The sequence below is a fragment of the Mauremys reevesii genome, linkage group 8 (genome assembly GCF_016161935.1).
Source record: "Mauremys reevesii isolate NIE-2019 linkage group 8, ASM1616193v1, whole genome shotgun sequence".
Classification (NCBI taxonomy): domain Eukaryota; kingdom Metazoa; phylum Chordata; order Testudines; family Geoemydidae; genus Mauremys; species Mauremys reevesii.
In genome coordinates, this window is record NC_052630.1 from 46,618,035 (window position 1) to 46,643,356 (window position 25,322).

The following is a 25,322-nucleotide window of genomic DNA, read 5'->3' on the forward strand; positions in this document are numbered from 1 at the left end:
CAGTCTCTACATAAAAGAATAAATGGACACAAATTGGACATCAGGAATAGTAACACACAAAAGCCAGTAGGAGAACACTTCAATCTTCCTGGACATTCTATAACAGATTTAAAAGTAGCCATCCTTGAACAAAAAAACTTCAGAAACAGACTTCAAAGAGAAACTGCAGAACTAAAATACATTTGCAAATTTAACACCATTAATTTAGACTTGAATAGGGATTGGGACTGGCTGGCTCACTACAAAAGCAACTTTCCCTCTCCTAGTATTGACACCCACTCATCAATTGTTGGGAGTGGACTACATCCACCCTGATTGAATTGGCCCTGTCAACACTGGTTCTCCACTTGTGAGGTAACTCCCTTCTCTTCATGTGTCGGTATAATAATGCCTGTATCTGTAATTTTCACTGCATGCATCTGAAGAAATGGAGGTTTTACCCACGAAAGCGTATGCCCAAATAAATCTGTTAGTCTTTAAGGTGTCACCGGACTCCTCATTGTTTTTGTGGATACAGACTAACACGGCTACCCCCTGGTACTTGAAGTGCATGGACATCTCTCTTATGAAGCAGCAAAGAGTCTTGTGGCACCTTATAGACTAACAGACGTTTTGGAGCATGAGCTTTCGTGGGTGAATACCCACTTAGTCTCTTATGAATTGGCTCTGGATACAGAGGCTGACACATCAAGGAGTCCCTGCGTTCAGACTTAGGATCTGATATTCTCCTTTACATGCTGGATTAAAAACATTTTCCACTTCTGGTGTCTGTGCTCTCGTGATTGGAGTGTTTTGGCCAGCAGTGTCCGCTGGAGTCATGAATGCATTCTGAGTGTTCTTGTGCCCCACACTGAGGGCATATAAGATGAAGCAAGTCAGCCACCACTCAATTCCTTCTCATTCCCTCAGGCTACAAGAGAGAGCTGTTTGTTGTCCATTCCCTGTGACCTGGTTAGTTTTATGTATGATTAGGTTACTTGTTTACCCATTGGCAATTAATTTTTGACAAGCTTCCAGTCTTCAATTCCCCAGATATGTACGGTCCCTCATGTGAAATCTCAACATCCATTAAAGATGGGAACACTAGCTGTCTTTTCTGTTTGGGAGAATCTCACATCTTCAGTAAATGTGTCATATATAAGTCCTTTTCCAAGAGGACCTTAAAATCAAAAGAGGCCTGTCTCCAGATGTTTCTACTCAATAGGTCTATGAGACTGGCTTCAGATTTGGTGTCATTGACCCCCCTGTACAAGACCTTCCTGTCTCCAGTAGTGCTCCAATCAGCACAGGGTCTGACAGCTTCAGAGCCCCATCAGATATGGCTCCAGCTGCTTCCTCAGGAAAGTCTGACAAAGAGCTTTCTGAGAAGCTATGTAAAATACACTGGGGAAAATTAGAGGCAGTCCCTGCAGAAGATCTTTTCTAAAAAAAGAATGGTTTCCCTGCACTGTTCACTGTCAAGAGACTTCATGGGCCAGTGGGGCTACTGTTGAAGCTTGTAAAGATCCCTGTATCAAGGCTTTGACAGTGATGCAGCATGCCAAATCTACTGCTCCCTCTGTACCAACTCCTGCTACATCCACAGCAGCTCACTAACCCTTTCCTGGCCAGTATGGGTTTATGTGCCCCATCACAGGACTACATAAAGATGGCTACAGGATTTAACATGTCCCAATTTTTCATTATTTGTATGATCATAGCACACAATTAATTCTTCCTGCACTTAAAAACCCTGCTTCTGGTAGCCTGAGTTCCAGTAAGTGAAGTAATGATAGTAGACAGGCCCTTATAGGAGGCGTGTGTCCCCATCCCTTACCTCTGTGAGCCAATGGAATAGGAAAACTTCTAGATCATTTCCGAAAGGAGTAAAGTTTCCCCTGGTATTGGACTGATTTCAATATCCAATACTTCAAATATGGAAGGGAGTAAATTAATGTGTCTACCTCACAGAACTGAAAGGCCAAGGAAATCTGAATCCAATCTGGCACATCAGATCTCCCTGAGTAACCTCAAAATATACCTATATATAGAGAGAGGGTGGAAAAGGAGGAGGAACAGTCCCTCTGCTTTAATAAGCTGAAGAACATAGAACTCTGTCTATCAGATCTATGGCCCAGGCCACAGAATTAAGGGAAACCAGAACTTTTATATCCTACCTGCCGATGTGCCCTAGTGTAGGCAAACAGCATAGTATGGATGTGAGTTCTTCTCCCCTTAACTTCACATGGGATTATCTACTACTATATCCAGCCTAACATGCCTATAGCTATGCTCAGCAGCTCTTGCTTTCTTGGGTGGATTGTTTTTTATTCTTTTATTTTATGTTTAATAGACAGTTTCCCTTTTCTTTTTCTGAGTTTGGTGGTATGCTCTTTGGGGACATCCTCATGGGAAGGTCTGCATGTGGATACTTGTTTCTGATACTTGTTTCTGAGGGTGGTGAGGCTTATGCTCATTCTAGGCTCTGCTGGTAGGGACTTCCATAATTTATGGCTCAGCACAAAAAAATTTCAGCCGCTGACTCCTGACAGTTTCATCCTGGTCTTGAAGGATGCAAAGATACCATGATCACAGCTGCTTTGGTAGAGAGATGGTCTCATAGGAACTGATGCTGCATCCTACTAAGGACTTTCTAGATGAGGTCCAGGACTCTGAATTGGATCTAGAATTATGATCAGTGGAGGTAGAGACACTCCAGTGTGATGGGTCTTCCACCAAAAAAAGTGTTTTCCATGCAGAAATTTTGTCACAGAATTAAGACCCCTTTTGCTACAGAGCAGATGGGGCCTAGCATGTATCCATATTTATGCTGAAATGCAATCTTTTATTTAAAAAGGTGTTAATAAGCCCCTGTCATTTTGCCAAGTGCAATTTCCTCTGCTCCTTTGTTCAGCCTAGTGTGGATGCCTAAAGGACTCCAAGGTCTCCAATGAGCATGATCCCTGGCCTCAGATTGGGTGTGGGAGTGTCTATCATTATCAGTTTGGAGAAGGCAGACTATTATCTGAGTCATACAAGGTATCACCAGGAAAGAATTCTGGACACTAGAAAAGGAGATAAACTATTTCATGCATCTGGTGCCTTGATCCAGACAGACTGGAGACTGTCTTGCACAACCAGAAAAATTCCCTTTCTCTGTGGAATTGTATTATTCACCTCCTTGCTTTTCCCCAGTTAATGCAAAGTGGGAATGAGACACTGAGTGTTTCATACAACACCTCCCTCTCTGTTTCAGTAAAGATCTTAGTGAAAACTGCCAGCATCAGTTTTCCATTTTTTTCTTTTAAAAACAAAAGGAACACTTCAAAGGAATAATGTTAAAGGTTAAGCTGAAATCCACCAAACAGGAAACATCTTCAGGCTGCTGCCACTACGCCTTCCTTTCCCCCTGCTTGCACAATAACCCCTGGGAATTCCTTCTAAACGAGGACATGGACAGTCAAGCCTCCGAGTCTGAGCCTTGCTCAGTGCAGGGAAGGGTGGGGGGCATCAGGAAGCTGGTGGCTCCCTGATTCTGTGCTGGTCCAGCCCCTGGTGGAGGACTGGTTTAACAGAAATCTGCTCTGCCCAATATCTGCTCTTCCATGGTATGCCCCCGCTGCCAGGTTGGGGGTAGCTGGTGCAAGAGTAGCTTCGGCCAGGTTTATGCCACCAGATAATTCCCTTCCAGTGGGGGAATTCACTGCCAGACATTATCAGCCAAAATGTGGCCATTTTGTGCAGCTTGAGTAGTGCAAATGTAATGCCGACAGACCTTGGTTGTTGGTGGGTGGGATCGAACTGTGGACCTTTGCAGTTTAATGTATGAGCCTCTACTGCATGAGCTAAAAGGTGCTTAGCCAACGCTATAGCAGACTCATTACTCTCTAGATGGTCTTGATGCCCCTCGAGGGGGACTACTGAGGGTATGTCTGCACTGCAATGAAAGCCCAGGGATTGAACTCAGGCTCAACTCTTCTGTCTACACACAAATCATGCTAACCCAGGGATGGGTCCCAGGACACTATGAGGACCTGAGTCAAGCCAGGACTCAGGGTTCAAGCGTTATTGTTTTGCTGTATAGATGAAGACCTCCTGGACTCATGCTCATGGAGTCCACTTAAAGTATCCCTGAGTCCCACTGGTTGACTTCTTTTGTCCTCTGGACAGTCAAGTTTTCCCAAACTCCACCATGAACAAAAGGCTAGAATGGCCACATTTTAGGAGGGCACTAGGAAGCTAGGATATGGGTGGTTGAACTCAGGCCCACATAATATAGTGTGAGTGCTGGAGATCCAGGTTGGGAACTAGGGTTCAACAATTTCTAACCTGGTATTACAAATAAGTGTAGGGGCTGAAGTCCTTGGTTAACAAACCCAGGGTCTGCTAACTTGAGTTCTACTAACTCTGGGTTTACCCTGCAGCGTAAACAGACCCTGAGTCTACATGTAACTTTATCATCACAGCTTTTCCTAGCTGCATGACTATATTAAATACAAATTTGTATTTTTCCATAATTTCCCCCACTAGATCCAACAAGTTGTGCATGGAACTGCAGGCAAGTTAAAATGTGTACAGCTAATTATTGCCAGTCACTGAAGACCCATTTTCTTCTTTGACTAGTAACTGTAATAGTAAGCAGTCGCCTTTGTAATGGGCACTGATGAGATGCAGGCACCCCAGTTCTTTTAATTCCCCTGATTACATCTTTTCAAAACTTCATTGGTTTTTACATTGAGGAATTTTTGCCTGTACAGTTTTTCAGAAATCACAGGTAACACATCTTCCCTATCAATTTCCTTTCAAGTCCTATATGTTCTGAACTACATGCAAATCTGAGAACTGGTGTAATTGCCTCTGCATGGGGAGGCACAATTTCTGAGGACTCATCTGCATGAAATAGGGAAGAGTTAGAAGTGATTTGATGGAAAAGCTAATAATAATCCACTGTGAGCCATACACAGAAAAAAATGGCCGGGGTTACGAAAAGATGCAGTTTATTCAGCCAAAGCAAACAGCCTGATAGGGGTTTTTGTATGCCACAGGGATATTTTTCCTGGCAAAGCTGCAGACAAGTGGTCTGGCCTACCACTCTGCAGGAAAGATATTTTAAACTAATAAGTCTATACCTTCCTGGATTTTCCGCCCTCCTGCTTGTAAATCCACCAACAATAGTGTTGTTTTGATAAAATTTTCCACTAGGCAGCTTCACAGCTTCTAGCACAAAAGAGGACGTTTGAGTATATGGACCTGCCAAGTAGGAAGCTCATAAAAAATGTTAGAAAAAATATAAATGATTTTTAAAATTTCCTCACTGACTTCAAAGAGTATTGAAGCTCTTCTCACTGGGTGTGTGTCTTTATATACATAATAATAAATGATCAGGAAGGTCATACTTAAACTCATCATACTTATTAATTTGTATTATAATACCACTTAGAGATCCCAGATGAGCTCGGAACCCCATTACACTAGGAACTATACACACACAGTGAGAGACAGTTCCTGGCCTGAAGAGCTTACAATTTAAATAGACAAGGCAGGGAAAGGCTGGGAGAAAGGAAGGATGATTATTCCAATTTATAGATGGGGAACTGGGGCACAGACCCTGATCCAACACTAATTGAGGTCAATGGGAAGATTCCCATTGATTTCAATGGAACTGATCCAGACCTAAGTGACTTGACCAAAGTCACACAGGAAGTCGGTAGCAGGGCCAGAAACTGAACTCAGATGTCCTGAGTCCTAGCCCAGTGCCTTGTAATGCTTGTGGAAAGCTCTGATTGTTAAGTGCACATTGTGTACAAGAAATATCTTGTCACCCAATAATTTTGCTTTGGTCATTGAAAGAATTAGATGAGGACTGGGATCAGCACAGTCAATATTCTCTGTTGGATCTTTTCTCTGTCAAAGTCAAAGATTGAGCATTGTGGCCAGTTATTGAATCATGGCTATTTCTTAAACATTTCACTGATTCTGCTGTAGCGCAAGGCTATCTATCTATCTATCTCCAATGCATTTACCACCATCACACCCAAGGCTGGGATTTTATAAGGTTCTTAACGAGTTAGATGCCCAACTCTCATTGCTGTTTCAAGGGCACATTTTACAAGTAGTATTGCTCACAAAGTAATTAATGGATTAACTTGTCAATCCTTGGAAAATTCATTCTGTACTCAAAGAGTAACCGGGGTATGTTTGAGGAGGACACACTGCACTATTCATCCATAACAAAGAATTTGTGATCCTCCTATTTTAATTGCAAAATTCAACTAAGCTTTAACTTTAGAGTTGTTAAGATATCCTCATAAGGAACATCTCTTTAATATATTTACAATGCATGACTCCCAGGAGAGTGTGAGGATGATGTGGGTGAAATGCTGAGTAAATTTCTGTATATTTCAGAAATATAATCATTGGCTAAGATTTTCCAAGTTTCCTAGGAAATTTAGACACATAATTCCCATTGAAATTAACAGGAGTTTTGCATCTAAATCCACTAGCTGGCTTTGAATATCTCCGCCATTCACGTTAAAAGCATCTAGAAATGTAATAGAGATGGAGGATGGTTTTTTAGTGAAGTACCACTTCCATCTATTTTGGTTCTCATTCCAAGCCCGTCACCATGGTATCTGAGCATCTAGGGGAGTCAGTAAATGATATGTTTCTTTCTTACATTTCTGGAAGACACAGCACAACTTTACTACTGTATGGAAGGTGGGGGGAACAACCTAAAGCTCACTATAGTCAAACAAAACAAGCACAACCATGAAAACAGAAAAGCTGTAAGGAATCAGTTCACCCACATTCTAAGATTAATTGAGTGTGAATTTTTATTTTCTCTTGAAATCCTGGAATTGTGCATTAATCTGAATTAAAATCTATGGTGTTGGTTTGGGTCTGGGAGAGGAAGGCATATGGGTGTGTATTTGTGAGTTTTGGCATCATGGATATACTTTTTCCTGGGGAATTTTTCACTTTCTTACTAGGAGATATCCTCTTAGCTACGTCACTGGAATTTCTAGGAAGTAGGAGCTGATAGAATAAAAAGGCTGTGAGCTGAAGGCAAAGGGCACACTGTGACTGGCAGCTCTGCACTGCATCTTAGCATAAGAATCACCACAGTGACTTAGCAAAGGAAAACAGTCGCTGAAGACACATCTTTACCAGGCTGCTACGTAGCACCAGGCATCACAGCCACAATCTGTAAGTATAATAGCCTTTCAAGTAATTTTGTTATATTTCATATCCATGCTTGGCAGAATTCAATTTTTATTTTTGTATAATTTTGATGAATAAAAAGTTTAATTTATTTTTAAGCATTTTAAAGATTTTTTTATTGATTTAAATTTTCACACTTGTGCAAAATTATGTCTTTGAAGCATTTTTTTTCCAATTTTTATCAATTTAAATTTTCACAGCTGTGGGAAATTATGGGGTGTCAGAAAGTGTGTGTGTGTGTCTGTGTGGGTCGGACAATAATTATTTCATGACAGTAGACACTGAGATTCTAAAAGTTAAAGCTTTATAACAGTTAAAACACAAACTGTCAATATCTTGTGTGTCAATATACAAAATAAAGATCTTTAAATCAAACTCTAAGAAGTTCTCAAGCAGCATTTTTCTTACTTGAAATCAAGGTTTATCGACTTTTACTGATAAAAATCAAATCCTTCCAAAGGTATTCATATCTGAGCTGAGCTCATTGTCAGTGATCTCAGCTCAGAGCTGTCAGATTCAGTCAGATCTGAAGTAACGCTACACAAATGTCCTGTGCAAGTTACTTTAATTTCCAGTCTGCCTCACCATTAAGATCTGCTTTAGATAATACACTAGCCCAGTGAAGAGACTTGCTGTTTAACCCCATAAAGTGATTTGTGAAATAGCATATAGGAAGGATGCTATAGACAATAACATTGTATGATATTATTGTATTGCAATAAGTTAATGTCAGCGCTTAAACCATGCGCTGTAATCCTGCATGTTTGTTTTTTGCAGCCATTTCTTCAAAGAGCAAAGTGAAGAGAAGTTCCCCAGAAACATGATTGGCCTGTGGTTCCTCTCTGTTCTCACTTACGGTAAGTGAGTGTGTATCTGAGTGGAAAACAAGTTAGACTGGAAGTAACAGCACTGCTGTTTTCTCGCAGCTTCCTTCTAAAGTAAATGGGGGTGCAGTAGCTGGGTTAAGTTTTAGGGTACATTTGCCCAGAAAGCATTAGATGCCATGGCATGCTTCCTCTCTCAACTGCCAAAGCCAAAAGTGGCCCCTATGTGGGGCTGTGCAGCATACCCACCCAGTGCGGGCAATGACTGCACACATCCTCGACAAGCTGGAGACCCTACATTTGATATTGACATGTCTGATTGGGAGACTATGGTAACTTTGTATAAAGCAAATGCAGCCACTACCTACACAGGCTCAAATACCTGCATATATGCAATATCCACTGAGATCTAGATATAGTCTTCTTTAGAAAAAAGCAATCAGGTCTAGGTTGCTGTAGAAGTTATATCCAAAACGTAGCATGCAGGTGGGATCCCAAATTCAAAAGTGTTATTTCTGTTAGCTCTTGGAAGAGCATTTTGACACTGACATCTTGTGTGTTTGGGCTAAATTTCCATGCTGTTTTCACTCCTCTCTCTCTCTCTGTAACATTCTGGGATTTTTCTGTATTTTTAAATATCTCTGTGCTATATACTGCAGTTCTAGCTGCTGAAGCTCTTTTTCTGATCAGTTCTCTCAAAGAGATAGATTCTAATTCTTCCTGGAAATGTTTTTCATAAAGCAGAATAATATAAAGAGATAAAATGGCCTTTGATAAAAGAACAGGAAGCGCAGATAAAAGAATACCAACTTCTCTGTATCTTCTCTTTCTAGGACTTATGGTGCTTGAGGAGGGCAATTGCTGGACATACCACTATTCAGAAAAAAACATGACCTATAAGCTTGCGGAGGAATGGTGTAGAAAACACTATACAAATATGGTTGCCATTCAGAATAAGGAGGAAATTGTCCATCTGAATGCATTTCTACCCTTCAATCCAGTTTATTACTGGATTGGAATCAGAAAGATTGATAATGAGTGGACCTGGGTTGGAACAAGAAAACAGCTGACTGAAGAGGCTAAAAACTGGGCTGAGGATGAACCAAACAATAAAAAGAATGATGAGGACTGTGTTGAAATCTACATCAAAAGAGGGAAGGATGAAGGCAAATGGAATGATGAAAGATGCAGCAAACAGAAGGTTGCCTTGTGCTACGCAGGTACAGAATGCAATGAATCCCAAAGAGCCTATTTGAGAATAAGAACATGGATGTTTATTAGCTAACCTATATGTATATACACATTAAACATTGTTACTATAGGCTTAACTTTAAGCATGTGAGTGGTCCACTGAGGGCTACTCGCTTGCTTAAAACAAATAATGCAGAACTTAGAGCCTTTATTAAATCACGTAAAAGTCTATTGTTCTTTTTGTGATTTAACTTTTGATATTGAGTCATTTTCCAGCCACAGCAATACTTTGGTGAGTGGCTAGGTTCAATTGTCTTGGTTTCTGAAATGCTGTGATGCAAAACCAATGTAATTTCAAATGGCATAACCTTCACCCTCTGTTTACTTTGCAAAGTATTTATTATCCAGAGTGTGTTTTCTCCTGGATAAGTAAAGCACTGCAATGGCTCTAAACAAATTAACTAGTGAAGGGGATAGATTGTTTTATAACCATGCTGAATTTCCTTCTAGCTTCCTGTAACCAGTCTTCCTGCAGTGGCCATGGTGAATGCCTGGAGACCATTAACAATCATACCTGCCTCTGTGATGCTGGATTCTATGGGCCTGAATGCCAGCATGGTAAGATTATATTTTAATGCCTTCCAAACAGGGACATGGGCATGTCAGCTAGTTTTCAGTAGGTCTGACTAGTTTGATTATTTCATTTGCTGTTGAGAAAATGGTACTGACTGCAGGCCTGCTTGTGTCCCCTTGTAGTTGTGACTTGCGACCAACTAAAAGAACCCGATCAAGGGACGCTGGAGTGCAGCCATCCACTGCAGAACTACAGCTACAACTCATCCTGTGAGGTTCAGTGTGCAGAAGGCTATGAATCAACTGGGTTTGAACCAGTTTGGTGTACCTCTTCTGGAAACTGGTCTGCACCCACTCCAGCATGTAGAGGTAAATTCTCAAGGAACTGTAGGCCAGATCTCAACTGGCATAAATCCTTATGGTGCTGTTGACTTCAATACAGCTTTGCCCCTTTACAGCAATGGAGGCTTTGGCCCACTATTTTAAAATTAAATTCTTAAAGGGAATTGGGTTTCAGGTTGACAGATCTGGAGCCTACAGGCCTCTCTTTGTTCCAGAAGAAGTACAGTTCAGGGATGGGCATTGCCTTCACCCTGCCCTAGATAGCTCTACACTGTCTCTGCCCCTGTCACTTAGCCTGCAGGGAGATAGCTTCGCTCTCTAACACCCAGCTCCCGCCAATGTATATTCTGTTACCACGCAGAAGAAGCGTTTTTCCCTTAGTTTGCTCCAAACTAAGCTCCCTGCTATTCCATGTGATTTACAGTTGTGCAGTGTGATGGCTTAAAGGCCCCACCTCATGGCTCCCTGACGTGTTCTTCTGTCTCTGGGAACTTTCTGTGGAATTCAACCTGTGAGTTTACCTGTGAAGAAGGGTTTGTGTTGAAGGGATCAGACAGGCTGCAGTGCGGCGCTTCTGGAGAGTGGAACGGACAGCAGCCAGAATGCGAAGGTACCTAAGATTAAGCAATTCCTTTCAAGTGAGGTCTGATACACATCTGTCCGTACCAGAAACGGGGCATAGTTTAGAACCCTTTTTAGAGACACTTTATACATCTTACAAGAATATATTTGTATTTTGGATATATATTATGAAATACTGAGACATCCCGAAATCCCTCATCCAGTCCCCTGAGATACCCAGGTCCCACTGCTCCTAGTCACTTTCTTAGCCTGCAGGGAGATAGTTTCACTCTCTAATGCCAAGCTCCCGCCAATGTATATTCTGTTACCACGCAGAAGAAAAGTTTTTCCCTTAGTTTGCTCCATACTAAGCTCCCTGCTATTCCATGTGATTTGCAGTTGTGCAGTGTGATGGCTTAAAGGCTCCGGCTCATGCCTCCGTGACGTGCTCTCCGGCCTCTAGGAACTTTCTGTGGAATTCAACCTGTGAGTTTGCCTGTGAAGAAGGGTTTGTGTTGAAGGGATCAGACAGGCTGCAGTGCGGCGCTTCTGGAGAGTGGGAAGGACAGCAGCCGGAATGCGAAGGTACCTTTCTTTATCACTGCCCTTCCCAGTACACAGGGCTCTCACTGCTCATGTGGAGTGCTCCTGAGGTGTCCAAACTAACCGCTGATGTGCTCTGTGTGTGTCTCAAAGTGCTTTCAAAGGAAGTCAGTATCATTGTCCCCATTTTACGGATGTGGAAAATGAGGCACAGACAGGGGAAGTGATGCTTGTGAGCAGCAGACTTCCAAGAAGCATAATTGCATACCGCGAATGTTGTGTGTTTAAGATTAAGCAATTCCAGTCAAGTGCTTTGATTGCAGAAGCTTTGCAAATCCAATCAGCTAGATACAGGGATAATATAAGCTCTTGATTTTCACGTAGCACCTTTTTTCAGAAAGGCTGAACTCTAAGGTGCTTGAGAGAAAGATCACTGAAAGATCATTTGTTTCAGATCTGAAATGCAGATTGATTTGGAGTGGGGTCTGATACACATCTGTCAGTACCAGAAATGGGACATAGTTTAGAACCTTTTTTAGAGACACTTTATAAATCTTACAAGAATATATTTGTATTTTGGTTACATGTTATGAAATACGGAGATATCCCAAAATCCCGTGTCCAGTCCCCTGAGACACTCAGATCCCACTGCTCCAAGTCATTTTCTTAGCCTGCAGGGAGATAGCTTCACTCTCTAACACCCAGCTCCCGCCAATGTATATTCCGTTACCATGCAGAAGAAACGTTTTTCCCTTAGTTTGCTCCAAACTAAGCTCCCTGCTATTCCATGTGATTTGCAGTTGTGCAGTGTGATGGCTTAAAGGCTCCAGCTCATGGCTCCGTGACGTGTTCTCCTGCCTCTGGGAACTTTCTGTGGAATTCAACCTGTGAGTTTGCCTGTGAAGAAGGGTTTGTGTTGAAGGGATCAGACAGGCTGCAGTGCGGCGCTTCTGGAGAGTGGGAAGGACAGCAGCCGGAATGCGAAGGTACCTTTCTTTATCACTGCCCTTCCCAGTACACAGGGCTCTCACTGCTCATGTGGAGTGCTCCTGAGGTGTCCAAACTAACCGCTGATGTGCTCTGTGTGTGTCTCAAAGTGCTTTCAAAGGAAGTCAGTATCATTGTCCCCATTTTACGGATGTGGAAAATGAGGCACAGACAGGGGAAGTGATGCTTGTGAGCAGCAGACTTCCAAGAAGCATAATTGCATACCGCGAATGTTGTGTGTTTAAGATTAAGCAATTCCAGTCAAGTGCTTTGATTGCAGAAGCTTTGCAAATCCAATCAGCTAGATACAGGGATAATATAAGCTCTTGATTTTCACGTAGCACCTTTTTTCAGAAAGGCTGAACTCTAAGGTGCTTGAGAGAAAGATCACTGAAAGATCGTTTGTTTCAGATCTGAAATGCAGATTGATTTGGAGTGGGGTCTGATACACATCTGTCAGTACCAGAAATGGGACATAGTTTAGAACCTTTTTTAGAGACACTTTATAAATCTTACAAGAATATATTTGTATTTTGGTTACATGTTATGAAATACGGAGATATCCCAAAATCCCGTGTCCAGTCCCCTGAGACACTCAGATCCCACTGCTCCAAGTCATTTTCTTAGCCTGCAGGGAGATAGCTTCACTCTCTAACACCCAGCTCCCGCCAATGTATATTCCGTTACCATGCAGAAGAAACGTTTTTCCCTTAGTTTGCTCCAAACTAAGCTCCCTGCTATTCCATGTGATTTGCAGTTGTGCAGTGTGATGGCTTAAAGGCTCCAGCTCATGGCTCCGTGACGTGTTCTCCTGCCTCTGGGAACTTTCTGTGGAATTCAACCTGTGAGTTTGCCTGTGAAGAAGGGTTTGTGTTGAAGGGATCAGACAGGCTGCAGTGCGGCGCTTCTGGAGAGTGGGATGGACAGCAGCCAGAATGCGAAGGTACCTTTCTTTATCACTGCCCTTCCAGTACACAGGGCTCTCACTGCTCATGTGGAGTGCCCTGAGGGTGTCCAACCAAACGATGATGTGCTCTGTGTGTCAAAAAGCTTTTTTCAAAGGAAGTCAATCATTGTCCCCATTTTACATTGTGGGAATGAAATGAGGCACAGGGAAGGAAGTGAGTGAGCAGCAGACAGACTCAAGAAGCATAATTGCATACATGTTTTGTGTTGTTAAGATTAAGCAATTCCTATCAAGTGCTTCGAGTGCAGAAGCTTTGGAAAGCCAATCAGCTAGATACAGAGATAATATAAGCTCTTGATTTTCACGTAGCACCTTTTTTCAGAAAGGCTGAACTCTAAGGTGCTTGAGAGAAAGATCACTGAAAGATCATTTGTTTCAGATCTGAAATGCAGATTGATTTGGAGTGGGGTCTGATACACATCTGTCAGTACCAGAAATGGGACATAGTTTAGAACCTTTTTTAGAGACACTTTATAAATCTTACAAGAATATATTTGTATTTTGGTTACATGTTATGAAATACGGAGATATCCCAAAATCCCGTGTCCAGTCCCCTGAGACACTCAGATCCCACTGCTCCAAGTCATTTTCTTAGCCTGCAGGGAGATAGCTTCACTCTCTAACACCCAGCTCCCGCCAATGTATATTCCGTTACCATGCAGAAGAAACGTTTTTCCCTTAGTTTGCTCCAAACTAAGCTCCCTGCTATTCCATGTGATTTGCAGTTGTGCAGTGTGATGGCTTAAAGGCTCCAGCTCATGGCTCCGTGACGTGTTCTCCTGCCTCTGGGAACTTTCTGTGGAATTCAACCTGTGAGTTTGCCTGTGAAGAAGGGTTTGTGTTGAAGGGATCAGACAGGCTGCAGTGCGGCGCTTCTGGAGAGTGGGATGGACAGCAGCCAGAATGCGAAGGTACCTAAGATTAAGCAATTCCTATCAAGTGCTTCGAGTGCAGAAGCTTTGGAAAGCCAATCAGCTAGATACAGAGATAATATAAGCTCTTGATTTTCACGTAGCACCTTTTTTCAGAAAGGCTGAACTCTAAGGTGCTTGAGAGAAAGGTCACTGAAAGATCATTTGTTTCAGATCTGAAATGCAGATTGATTTGGAGCGGGGTCTGATGCACATCTGTCAGTACCAGAAATGGGACATAGTTTAGAACTTTTAGAGATGCTTTATACATCTTACAAGAATATATTTGAATTTTGGATATATGTTATGAAATACTGAGACATCCCGAAATCCCATGTCCAGTCCCCTGAGACACCCAGGTCTAACTGCTCCTAGTCACTTTCTTAGCCTGCAGGGAGGTAGTTTCACTCTCTAATGCTCAGCTCCCGCCAATGTATATTCTGTTACCATGCAGAAGAAAAGTTTTTCCCTTAGTTTGCTCCATACTAAGCTCCCTGCTATTCCATGTGATTTGCAGTTGTGCAGTGTGATGGCTTAAAGGCTCCGGCTCATGGCTCCGTGACGTGCTCTCCGGCCTCTGGGAACTTTCTGTGGAATTCAACCTGTGAGTTTGCCTGTGAAGAAGGGTTTGTGTTGAAGGGATCAGACAGGCTGCAGTGCGGCGCTTCTGGAGAGTGGGAAGGACAGCAGCCGGAATGCGAAGGTACCTTTCTTTATCACTGCCCTTCCCAGTACACAGGGCTCTCACTGCTCATGTAGAGTGCTCCTGAGGTGTCCAAACTAACCGCTGATGTGCTCTCTGTGTGTCTCAAAGTGCTTTCCAAAGGAAGTCAGTATCATTGTCCCCATTTTACGGATGTGGAAAATGAGGCACAGACAGGGGAAGTGATGCTTGTGAGCAGCAGACTTCCAAGAAGCATAATTGCATACCGCAAATGTTGTGTGTTTAAGATTAAGCAATTCCTGTCAAGTGCTTTGATTGCAGAAGCTTTGCAAATCCAATCAGCTAGATACAGGGATAATATAAGCTCTTGATTTTCACGTAGCACCTTTTTTTCAGAAAGGCTGAACTCTAAGGTGCTTGAGAGAAAGATCACTGAACGATCATTTGTTTCAGATCTGAAATGCAGATTGATTTGGAGTGGGGTCTGATACACATCTGTCAGTACCAGAAATGGGACATAGTTTAGAACCTTTTTTAGAGACACTTTATAAATCTTACAAGAATATATTTGTATTTTGGTTACATGTTATGAAATACGGAGATATCCCAAAATCCCGTGTCCAGTCCCCTGAGACACTCAGATCCCTCTGCTCCTAGTCATTTTCTTAGCCTGCAGGGAGATAGCTTCACTCTCTAACACCCAGCTCCCGCCAATGTATATTCCGTTACCATGCAGAAGAAACGTTTTTCCCTTAGTTTGCTCCAAACTAAGCTCCCTGCTATTCCATGTGATTTGCAGTTGTGCAGTGTGATGGCTTAAAGGCTCCAGCTCATGGCTCCGTGACGTGTTCTCCTGCCTCTGGGAACTTTCTGTGGAATTCAACCTGTGAGTTTGCCTGTGAAGAAGGGTTTGTGTTGAAGGGATCAGACAGGCTGCAGTGCGGTGCTTCTGGAGAGTGGGATGGACAGCAGCCAGAATGCGAAGGTACCTAAGATTAAGCAATTCCTATCAAGTGCTTCAAGTGCAGAAGCTTTGCAAAGCCAATCAGCTAGATACAGAGATAATATAAGCTCTTGATTTTCACGTAGCACCTTTTTTCAGAAAGGCTGAACTCTAAGGTGCTTGAGAGAAAGATCACTGAAAGATCATTTGTTTCAGATCCGAAATGCAGATTGATTTGGAATGGGGTCTGATGCACATCTGTCAGTGCCAGAAATGGGACATAGTTTAGAACCTTTTTTAGAGACACTTTATACATCTTACAAGAATATATTTGTATTTTGGATATATGATATGAAATACTGAGACATCCCGAAATCCCATGTCCAGTCCCCTGAGACACCCAGGTCCAACTGCTCCTAGTCACTTTCTTAGCCTGCAGGGAGATAGTTTCACTCTCTAATGCTCAGCTCCCGTCAATGTATATCCTGTTACCACGCAGAAGAAAAGTTTTTCCCTTAGATGCTCCAAACTAAGCTCCCTGCTATTCCATGTGATTTGCAGTTGTGCAGTGTGATGGCTTAAAGGCTCCGGCTCATGGCTCCGTGACGTGCTCTCCGGCCTCTGGGAACTTTCTGTGGAATTCAACCTGTGAGTTTGCCTGTGAAGAAGGGTTTGTGTTGAAGGGATCAGACAGGCTGCAGTGCGGCGCTTCTGGAGAGTGGGAAGGACAGCAGCCGGAATGCGAAGGTACCTTTCTTTATCACTGCCCTTCCCAGTACACAGGGCTCTCACTGCTCATGTAGAGTGCTCCTGTGACCTCCAAACTAACCGCTGATGTGCTCTCTGTGTTTCTCAGCTGTGATGTGTGAAGCAGTGAACAGGCCTGAAAACGGCTTTGTGGAATGTACCACCCGTCATCCAGAATTCACGTACAACTCGGCCTGTGAATTCCATTGTGAGGAGGGCTACAGATTAAGTGGATCACGCACCATTCAGTGCACAGCTCAGGGAGAATGGTCAGAGCCCTTCCCAAAATGTGAAGGTAGGTCTTTGTCCTTTCAAAATAATCAAGTGAGGCTGAGGAGCCTAGGTATCTGTTACAAACATGACACCTCAAACCCTGTGTATCGAAGAGTAAGGCCAGCTCGTGAGCTGGTGCAAATTGGTGTAGCATCATTGAAATCAACAGAACTACACCAGTTTGCACGAGCTGAGGATCTGATCTAAAGTGATTCCCACTGAAGTCTTAAAGTGCAGAACATTTGAAAAAACAAGTTAGCTTGATACAGTAGTACTACTAGCTCTTTACTTTGCTGAAGTCTAATATATTTTAGTAAAAACTCACTGCAAGGTCATTTATCCCAGTAACGAAATGCAGATGGTGAAATATGGTGCACGTTTACTAGCACCAATAGTGGGACCCAGTTTTGGACATTTCTTAGACCTGGTCTACACTAGGAGTTTATGTCGAATTTAGCAGCGTTAATTCGACTTAACCGTGCACCTGTCCACACCAGGAAGCTAATTAGTTCGACCAAGAGGGCTCTTTAGTTCGAATTCTGTACTCCTCCCCAACGAGGGGAGTAGCGCTAAATTCGACATGGCTATGTCAAATTAGGCTATGTGTGGACGGAAATCGACCTTAGTAGCTCCGGGAGCTATCCCACAGTGCACCATTCTGTTGACGCTCTGGACAGCAGTCCGAGCTTGGATGTTCTGACCAGCCACACAGGAAATGCCCAGGGAAAATTTGACACGCTCTGGCACCTTGTGGATGTTCTGCAGGACCTCAGGCAGGAGGACAGAGCCCCCCTGCACTGTATCTGCAACCGCCCTCCCCCGCCACAAAGTCCCAAACCCCCCTCACCCAAAGTAACAAGAAGGAGGGGCGACAGGGGCCGTGAAAACTGTCACTGCACCCCTGCAGAGTGCACAAATACAAGAAGGCTCTCATTCCCTAAATGTTGAGAAGTCCTTCCCTTCCTGGCTCACCGAAGCCCCAATCCCAGTTTCATCCCCTAACTGTGTAGTTGATTATTAAAAGTAGTTTGCTGTTAATTACTATTTCCGTCAAGTTTTTCTACAGAAGACTGTCTGGGGGGGGGGGGGGAAGGGGTTGTTAATTGCATAGGACAGTCACCTTTACCAGGGTACAGACACGGGGGCAGGATCAACAGCAGGTCACACACACAGTGCAGTCAGTAGGCACCCTGGTCGGTCTGGGAGGTGTTTTCCATGTTCTGTGTGGGTGGGGGGTACGTGACTTTGTGGCATGGGAGGGCGGTTACAGAACTTATGCAGTGGTCCTTGTCCCGGACCACAGAGCCATGCAGCAGGGGAATCTGTAACCGTCCTCCCCCGCCACAAGGTCACATAACCACCGCACACAGAGTCCCGAAAAGGAGGGATGGCAGGCTCCGTTGAAACAACCAGTCCGGCACTGCAGACCGCTCTAGGAGCAGGAGCCTATCATTCCTTGAGTGTAGAAGCGGTGTTAACATCACTGCACACCCTACCCACCACAGTCTGCATCCCTGTTTCAACCCTTTAACGCGAATTCATTAATAAAGAAAACGTTGTTAATTAACAATGTTCCATTAACTTTATTTTTAAACGTGTGTTGGAAGGGGGGAAACATGGTGAACGGGTATGTAACCGCAGAAGAAAGTCAACAGTAACTGAAGCAGGGGCAGGTTCAGCTTCTCTGTAAAGAAACTGAACAGTCACAGGTTACCCTGCTCCCTGAGGAACCTAGCTTTCAAAGCCTCACGGATGCACAGCGCTTCCCGCTGGGCTCTTCTAATTGCACAGCTGTCTGGCTGAGCATAAATCTGGTTGATTTGCCTCAACCTCCCATCCCGCCATAAAGGTCTCCCCCTTGCTCTCACAGAGATTATGGAGCACAAAGCAAGCTGCAATAACAATGGGGATATTGGTTTCGCTGAGATCTGAGCGAGTCAGTAAGCTCCTCCATCTCCCCTTGAGACGTCCGAAAGCACGTTGAATGATGACAGTTACCCAAGACCACCCTCGACACATTTTTCCCCCCCAGCATGCATTGTGGGGAAATCCCAGAATTCAAATGGGCAGCGGGGACTGCGGGAACTGTGGGATAGCTTCCCACAGTGCACCGCTTCCAATGTCGACGCTTGCCCCGTTAGTGTGGACTCACAAAGTCGAATTAATGTCCTTAGTGTGGACACACAAATTCGACTTTGTAAGGTCAATTCCACAAATTCGAATTAAGTTAAATCGAACTAATCTGGTAGTGTAGACATACCCTTAGAGTCTTCGTTAACCATTTGTATATGTTTTTGTATTTCAGTTGCACAGTGTGAAACCCTGATACTCCCTGAGAAGGGCTCCATGAATTGTTCACACCCTCTTGGGGATTTTGCATACAGCACAGTTTGCGAGTTTAACTGTACAGAGGGATGGTTGCTAAAAGGCTCTAACATACTTCAGTGTGGCGCTGCAGGGAACTGGACTGCAAGTCAGCCGACGTGCGAAGGTATTTTATGTGTGTTTTTACTTGTGACTAGATGCTGAAGAGGCCTGGCCTTGTTATTGGATGAGAATCTAGGGAAGGATGGGATGCAATGACTTTTGTCATTTCTAGCGCTGGTCAGATACATATTTTTTCCACTGAAAATGTTTGACTTTTTGTTAAAAATCCCCCAAACTCAGAAACTGATGTTTTTGGTTTTCAGCTGAAATTTTTCCTATCTCTGAGTTTTTGGCTTTCCATCAAAAAACTGAAAATTTTCAAGGAAAGCAAACAATTTCTGTGAAAATTTTAATGGAGGCAAAAACCCAATTAAAAAAAAAAGCATTTAGACTGAATTATTTTTGCCAGCTCTAAATACCTCTTAACTTAAATATTTTCTGACTAGAACCAAATAGCTCACTTCTATAAGTGGTTGCAAATTATGAGCAGGATTTTAAAAAATGTTCCACCTTGGCTTAACTCTGCTCTTATCCAAGTCAACGGGAGTTGTATCACTGATTGGAATAGAAGCAACAATGGGCCACACTGAACACTTTCAAAAATACCACCTATCGGCCCTAAGATACCTTTCCTCACATTGTGTTGTACATTACTCCTTGAGTAAATTCATTGATTTCAGTGGGACTGCTCAAGGAGTCAGACATTACTCAGTGGGAGTAAAGATATCAAAATCTGACCCTAAAGATCCATTCAAAGTAACGAGGAACTCTGCAGAATTGCATCCTCGCTAACCTGCCACCAGTTAGACGGGACTATTTTCAGAATAAAGCTTTCAGCCATTGTTTGGCATATGCAGAGGCTTTCCCTGCCCAGTCCTGCATACAGCAGGTGCCACCACTCAGTGTGAGAAACCAAAGGAAATAAGCAGCTGTTCTGCTGCTTGCAATAGGACTGAATGGAAACGGAACAAGCAGAAAGCACTTCAGAGACCGTGCATTCCTCCTGATCTCATAGGATCTTCTTTGCCTTCTTAGCTCCCCAAGTGCCTGAAGAACTGCTCAGTTACGTCTCTGTTGGAATAGCAGCCACCGGAGCCTCACTCCTGTCGACAGCATCATTCCTCATTTGGCTTGTAAAGCGCCTTCGAAGGAAAGGTGAGATACTGTCCAAGGTTCATCTCTTTATTTGCACCCTCTGTAGAACTGGTTGGAAATTTTTCAGAAAAAAAAAGTGGAAACTTCAGTGAGAAAATTCCCATCTTTGTTGAAATTTTTCAAATTTCCCTCGAAATATTCCATTTTTAGGTTTTTGACAAAAATCTCCCCAAATTCAACAAAAAATGAAGAATTTTCATGTTCTTTGAACATTGTTGCAGAAAATAAAATAAAATTTTCGACCAGCTTTAATCATTAGCAGTTATTGCCAGGAGAACTGACCAGGGATCAGCCAGGAGGACGTCAACCAGAAATAACACTGGTACCTCCAACCGCTATTGCTCAGTATGCCAGATAGGGCATTTGCAATGTTGTTGTAGCTGTGTTGGTCCCAATATATTAGAGAGATAAGGTGGGTGAAATAATGTCTTTTATTGGACTGCCTTGTTTCTAGAGATATGAATAATGACTGTTATAGAAACAGATATGTATAGAACCAATTATGACTGCAGAGCTGAATAATTCACAGCAAATAATTTATTTGTCAAATGGAGCCTTTCTTTCTTCTCACAAGTAGTGCATAAGCAGTTTATGCCATTTTTGATTGATCTGCACTTTAAAAATTATTCGCTGAATACTTTTCTTCTCTGTAGTTTGCTCACAGTTTGTTACAAGCATTTGATAGTCAAAACATGAGCAATGCTGATTAGTTTTAATTGGACAAATCAGTCACATGCTATCTTTCATTTCCCTGATTATATGAGACATAAAATCAGGTTTCCAATTAAACAACTTACATTTACAAGATGAGAATTTACTTCCCAGGAATATTCCCTAATAGTCACTTAAGATGCATTATTTCTGTTAATTTTCCTGACAATCAACGTGTTTGTTAGAATATGAATGGAACATGAACACAAGATAGAGACAAAGGCACCCTAAGAGAATACACTGTGTTAGGCAAATATATGTGGAGCGTTCATTGAGATACCTGTTTAGTTCTACTAGTAAGTTCTGATTTCTCGCAGGGAGCAGAGGGGTTGGTCCTAGAGACCCAGATGTAACAAGTTGCTCTGCTCATAGGTTATAACAGTTTGGGGAACAGCTTCCAGGTCTAAGGCCAGTAGAGGTTGGAAGGATTATGGAAAAGAGGAGAAGAATAGGTCGTCTCGGCCTATAACAGATTTCTGTTGTTAAATCAGTGGGGCAATTCTCCAACAAAACAATGAAATAAATAGCTTGCAAGATGGAGATGGTCATAGAATATCAGGGTTGGAAAGGACCTCAGGAGGTCATCTAGTTCAACCCCCTGCTCAAAGCAGGACTAATCCCTGTCATCTCCAGAATGCTAATGATATTATTTTTTTCTCTTGCAGCAAAGAAATTTACTCCTGCCAGGTACGTTGTATTTAAAAAAACACATGAGAAGCATTGCAATCATTATTTGCTAACATCACACTGATGTACAGAACAGTTGTATATAAATTCTTCTCTATATCTTACAGCAGCTGCCAGAGTCTCAATTCAGAGTGTACCTTCCAAAGCACTGCTCATCTAATCTAACGCCAAGTGACTCTGGTAAGATACGTGAGATGTTTACACTCATCATTTAGTTTCCTTTTTAAAACACAAACAAACACAGAACCATTGCTCTTTAGAATGACCGTTAACTGCTGTGTATTTCCAGCAATAAGATTAACCCCTTACTTACCGTGGGACACCTAGCATACGTGCCGTGGTGATAAGGCCATAAAAGTACCCAGAGATTGACAGATTAATCGATTGAGCGATGGCCATTCCTACGACTAAAGGATAATTGTGTTAGGTTCTGTGCCCAGCCTTAGGACATAGTAGAAACTCCTTTACATTGTGGCTATGGGCCAGATGCAAAAGAACTTTGGAATAAGGGAATACAAACCTGTGCCTGTGCCTGTACCTGTTTTAAAAGGAAATCTGTTATCTCTGCAGGAATTGAAGCTGTCTTCACTGATGCCTCAGAGCTGCTCAGGAAATGGAGCTATGCAGTCCTCAGCAAGCGGCCAGGTGTTGATACATCTTGCTGACAAGATGATTAGCCTTGGGTCTTGCTACTAAATACTGAGCTCAGTCATCTGGTTCTGCCACTGAAGAGAAGCAAGCTGTGGGTAAAACCTTAGCTGTTTACCAAGAGACTACATGGGTCCCACCAACGTACAGCTACAGTGATTGGGAGATCTCTATTCATTCTCTGGATGGGGACAAAATAAGCTGCTGTCTATGGGAGAGGTTGGACTCCTCTAGGGTCAGTCTGTAGGTACCAGAGTAGAGTGAACACTTTGCAATATACATGGCTGGAGATCTCTCCCATGGAAACACATGGGTCACAATTTTTAAAGCAAAATAGTTAGAATGGGAAATAACTGTGGAATTTCCTTACAAACCATTGATTTGATTCACTGGTAATTGTTGAAGTAAATGTACTGTAACAATAAGTCACAGTTAATCAATCTGCTTGTAACACTATGGTCAGGGTGTTTTGCTGCAGTTCCCAGTGAGTTTTTATATTGTAACTTTAAACCCTTGCTAATGGGAGCACTATCAGAGTTAGTAATTATGCCAGGCACCCTGGTTCGTGAATGCTGCAAGTAGACCTGAAACAATTTCATCCCCATGGGATTAAGTATTGTAATCTATATAAATATATATTTAGTTTCTTGTGCACTTTCTTCTGCATGTAATTCTATACTGTTTGTAAATTGTAGAACTGCTGTAGGATATCTGCCCTAGAGTTCAGGATCATAGATGTTCTGCAAAAAGTATGTGACATCTACTCTGTTCAGATAAAATAGCCTGTTGTATAATGCAAAAGGTAGTGACTACAGACCTTCTGTGTACTTATTCCTTCAAATTTATCTGTCATTTAGGGACAGACATGATTAAAGGACTGTATGTGCATTCATGTGTGTCTGAACATAAGAACATAACATAACACTAGATAGAAGTAAAATGTCATGTTTAGACCTTTGGGGTCTAATCCTACTCTCATTAACACTGATGGCAAAACTCTCGTTAATTTCAATGATTCAGGAAAAGGCCCTTCATAACTTACAAGTTGTTCTTTGTGCCACCTTCATGAATATTGCGTTTGATAACATTGCATACACAATAGTCCAATGAAAAGACCTGAGGTCATATTTTAGTGGCTGATGTTTTTGTAAGAAGCAGTTATGTGCGACTGAATATTTGGGGGCAGAGCTTCACCTGATATAAATTGTCACAGCTCAATCAGAGGTACCCTTTTATGGTTTTCATGTCTGTATATTATTTAAATATAAACTGGCAGCATAAGAAGATGTTTATATATAATGAATATAATCTGCTTAGGTTTTATATTATCAGTATGGTTTTGAATAAGTTATGTATTTAATGTATTTATGATTACACAGTCGTGACTGCTTTTAATCTGATATGTGCTGTGCTCTATGTGAGGTTGATTAATAAAATGGTTTGAGATTACTGTTTACATTTTGGAAATGTGTATTATTAGTCTTTGTATAAGATATGTGGATGTTGCTTCAGTAAAAAGCTCCATTTAAATAAAAAGAGTGACACAGGTAAAAGGGCTTGGGGCTGTAGGAAGTTGGCTGGCTTACATTCTTTGTTTTCATTCTTTATATTAATAAAATGTCTGAGGTCAGAGAGTAGCCAGAAGATGGCGCTCAATGCCAACCACTGCAGGGCTGCCAAAACACCACGTATAAACAGCCCAGAAAAGTATCCAAGGTGCTGAATTGCAAAGAGAACGGCTGGGGTACATGGTACATAAGACAGGTGCCTGCAGCAGCAATGAGCACTGGAAGAAAGAGAAACATTCTATTGAACATGGGGCAGGTGGGAGATGAGAACAGAAGGAGAAGTAATCAGGCGATATGGGTATATATTAGCTACCAGAATCCAGAATAGACCTGCACACCACATGTGTGTCTAGCATCCTGCTCTGCTGGATTTTTAACCATCTACAAGGAAAATATGGGGATGGAAAGTCTGGTGAGTATGAGTGCTGTCCTGGCAGTCTATGCAATCACACTAGAGGAGGTCTACTTGTGCTAAGCAATAAGGAAATACAGTGCCAAGTTATGGAGTCTAGCCACATCACTGGGGTAAAGCTGCTCATTTATTGCCAATGTAGAATTGCATGCGGAGTCACTGTCAACATCTCTCTCTCTCTCTCTCTCTCTCTCTCTCTTTCTCTCTCTCAAACACACACATGCACGCACGCACACACGCACACACTCACAGCATTCCCTGACCTCCCACAAAATCCACAGATGTTCTGGCTCATTTGCACACAGTCTCATGCAGGCTGACAGTCCTGCCATCACAAACTCGACAGTTCATCACTTACTTTTTAATGAGGACCAGCAAGCATCCATTTCTGTGGTGAGTTATTTTTCATACCTCTCGCACATAGAAACGGATCTGAAATGGTGGCAACAAATGAAACAAATGAATGCAATAATGCTGAATGTAGTTTCAGGCTGCATACACAACGGCATCATGTTGTCTAGCAGGGAGGTAAGAGTTTGTCTCTGTGTTTATATGACATGGCCACTCTTCTTACTGAAGCCCATCTACACTGGGAAATCATATGCTACAACATGACCTTCAGGATTTGTTGTATTGAATACAGAGTGGAACATGATTTAGCCCTAAATATAGACATGTACTGTCATGTTTAACATTGTGTCAGCTAGTCATAGTTGACCCTAGGGATAATTACAAACAACTGACATGATGTTAAACATGACTTAGTTTATACTGTGTGTTTAACGTCATGTTGACTCCTCAAGGCTGTGCTCTACAGGATGAATTTCCCTCCATGGTTCTAGTGTGACTGAGTCTCCTCCTATGGCTGTCCTGGGACTGCACCTGGTATGCTGCATTGATTTCCGGGCACCACATTACCAGAAGGATACTGATGAGTGTTCAGAGAACAGAACACAACTGATTGGGAGGCGGGAAGGATCGTTTTACG

The 25,322-nt window shown here is 42.5% G+C and overlaps 1 protein-coding gene across 7 annotated transcripts; it reads left to right on the top strand.

The window, feature by feature from the left end:
* The first annotated feature begins 6,873 nt into the window (after positions 1-6,873).
* LOC120370653 (E-selectin-like) lies at positions 6,874-23,770 on the top strand. 7 transcript variants are annotated; one of them, XM_039485685.1, is made up of 19 exons: positions 6,874-7,185; positions 7,978-8,057; positions 8,858-9,244; positions 9,726-9,833; positions 9,972-10,157; positions 10,555-10,740; positions 11,091-11,276; positions 12,035-12,220; positions 12,979-13,164; positions 13,914-14,099; positions 14,617-14,802; positions 15,563-15,748; positions 16,268-16,453; positions 16,563-16,748; positions 19,032-19,217; positions 20,189-20,308; positions 21,685-21,706; positions 21,814-21,886; positions 22,277-23,770. In XM_039485685.1, exons 2-18 carry the CDS (start codon positions 8,021-8,023, stop codon positions 21,869-21,871), a joined length of 2,778 nt encoding a protein of 925 aa, XP_039341619.1. In that variant the 5' UTR covers positions 6,874-7,185; positions 7,978-8,020; the 3' UTR covers positions 21,872-21,886; positions 22,277-23,770. The 7 variants fall into 7 exon arrangements, with proteins under 7 accessions (XP_039341619.1, XP_039341620.1, XP_039341624.1 ...); XM_039485686.1 differs by having other exon boundaries at positions 21,817-21,886; XM_039485690.1 differs by lacking the exon at positions 15,563-15,748.
* Positions 23,771-25,322: the final 1,552 nt, after the last annotated feature.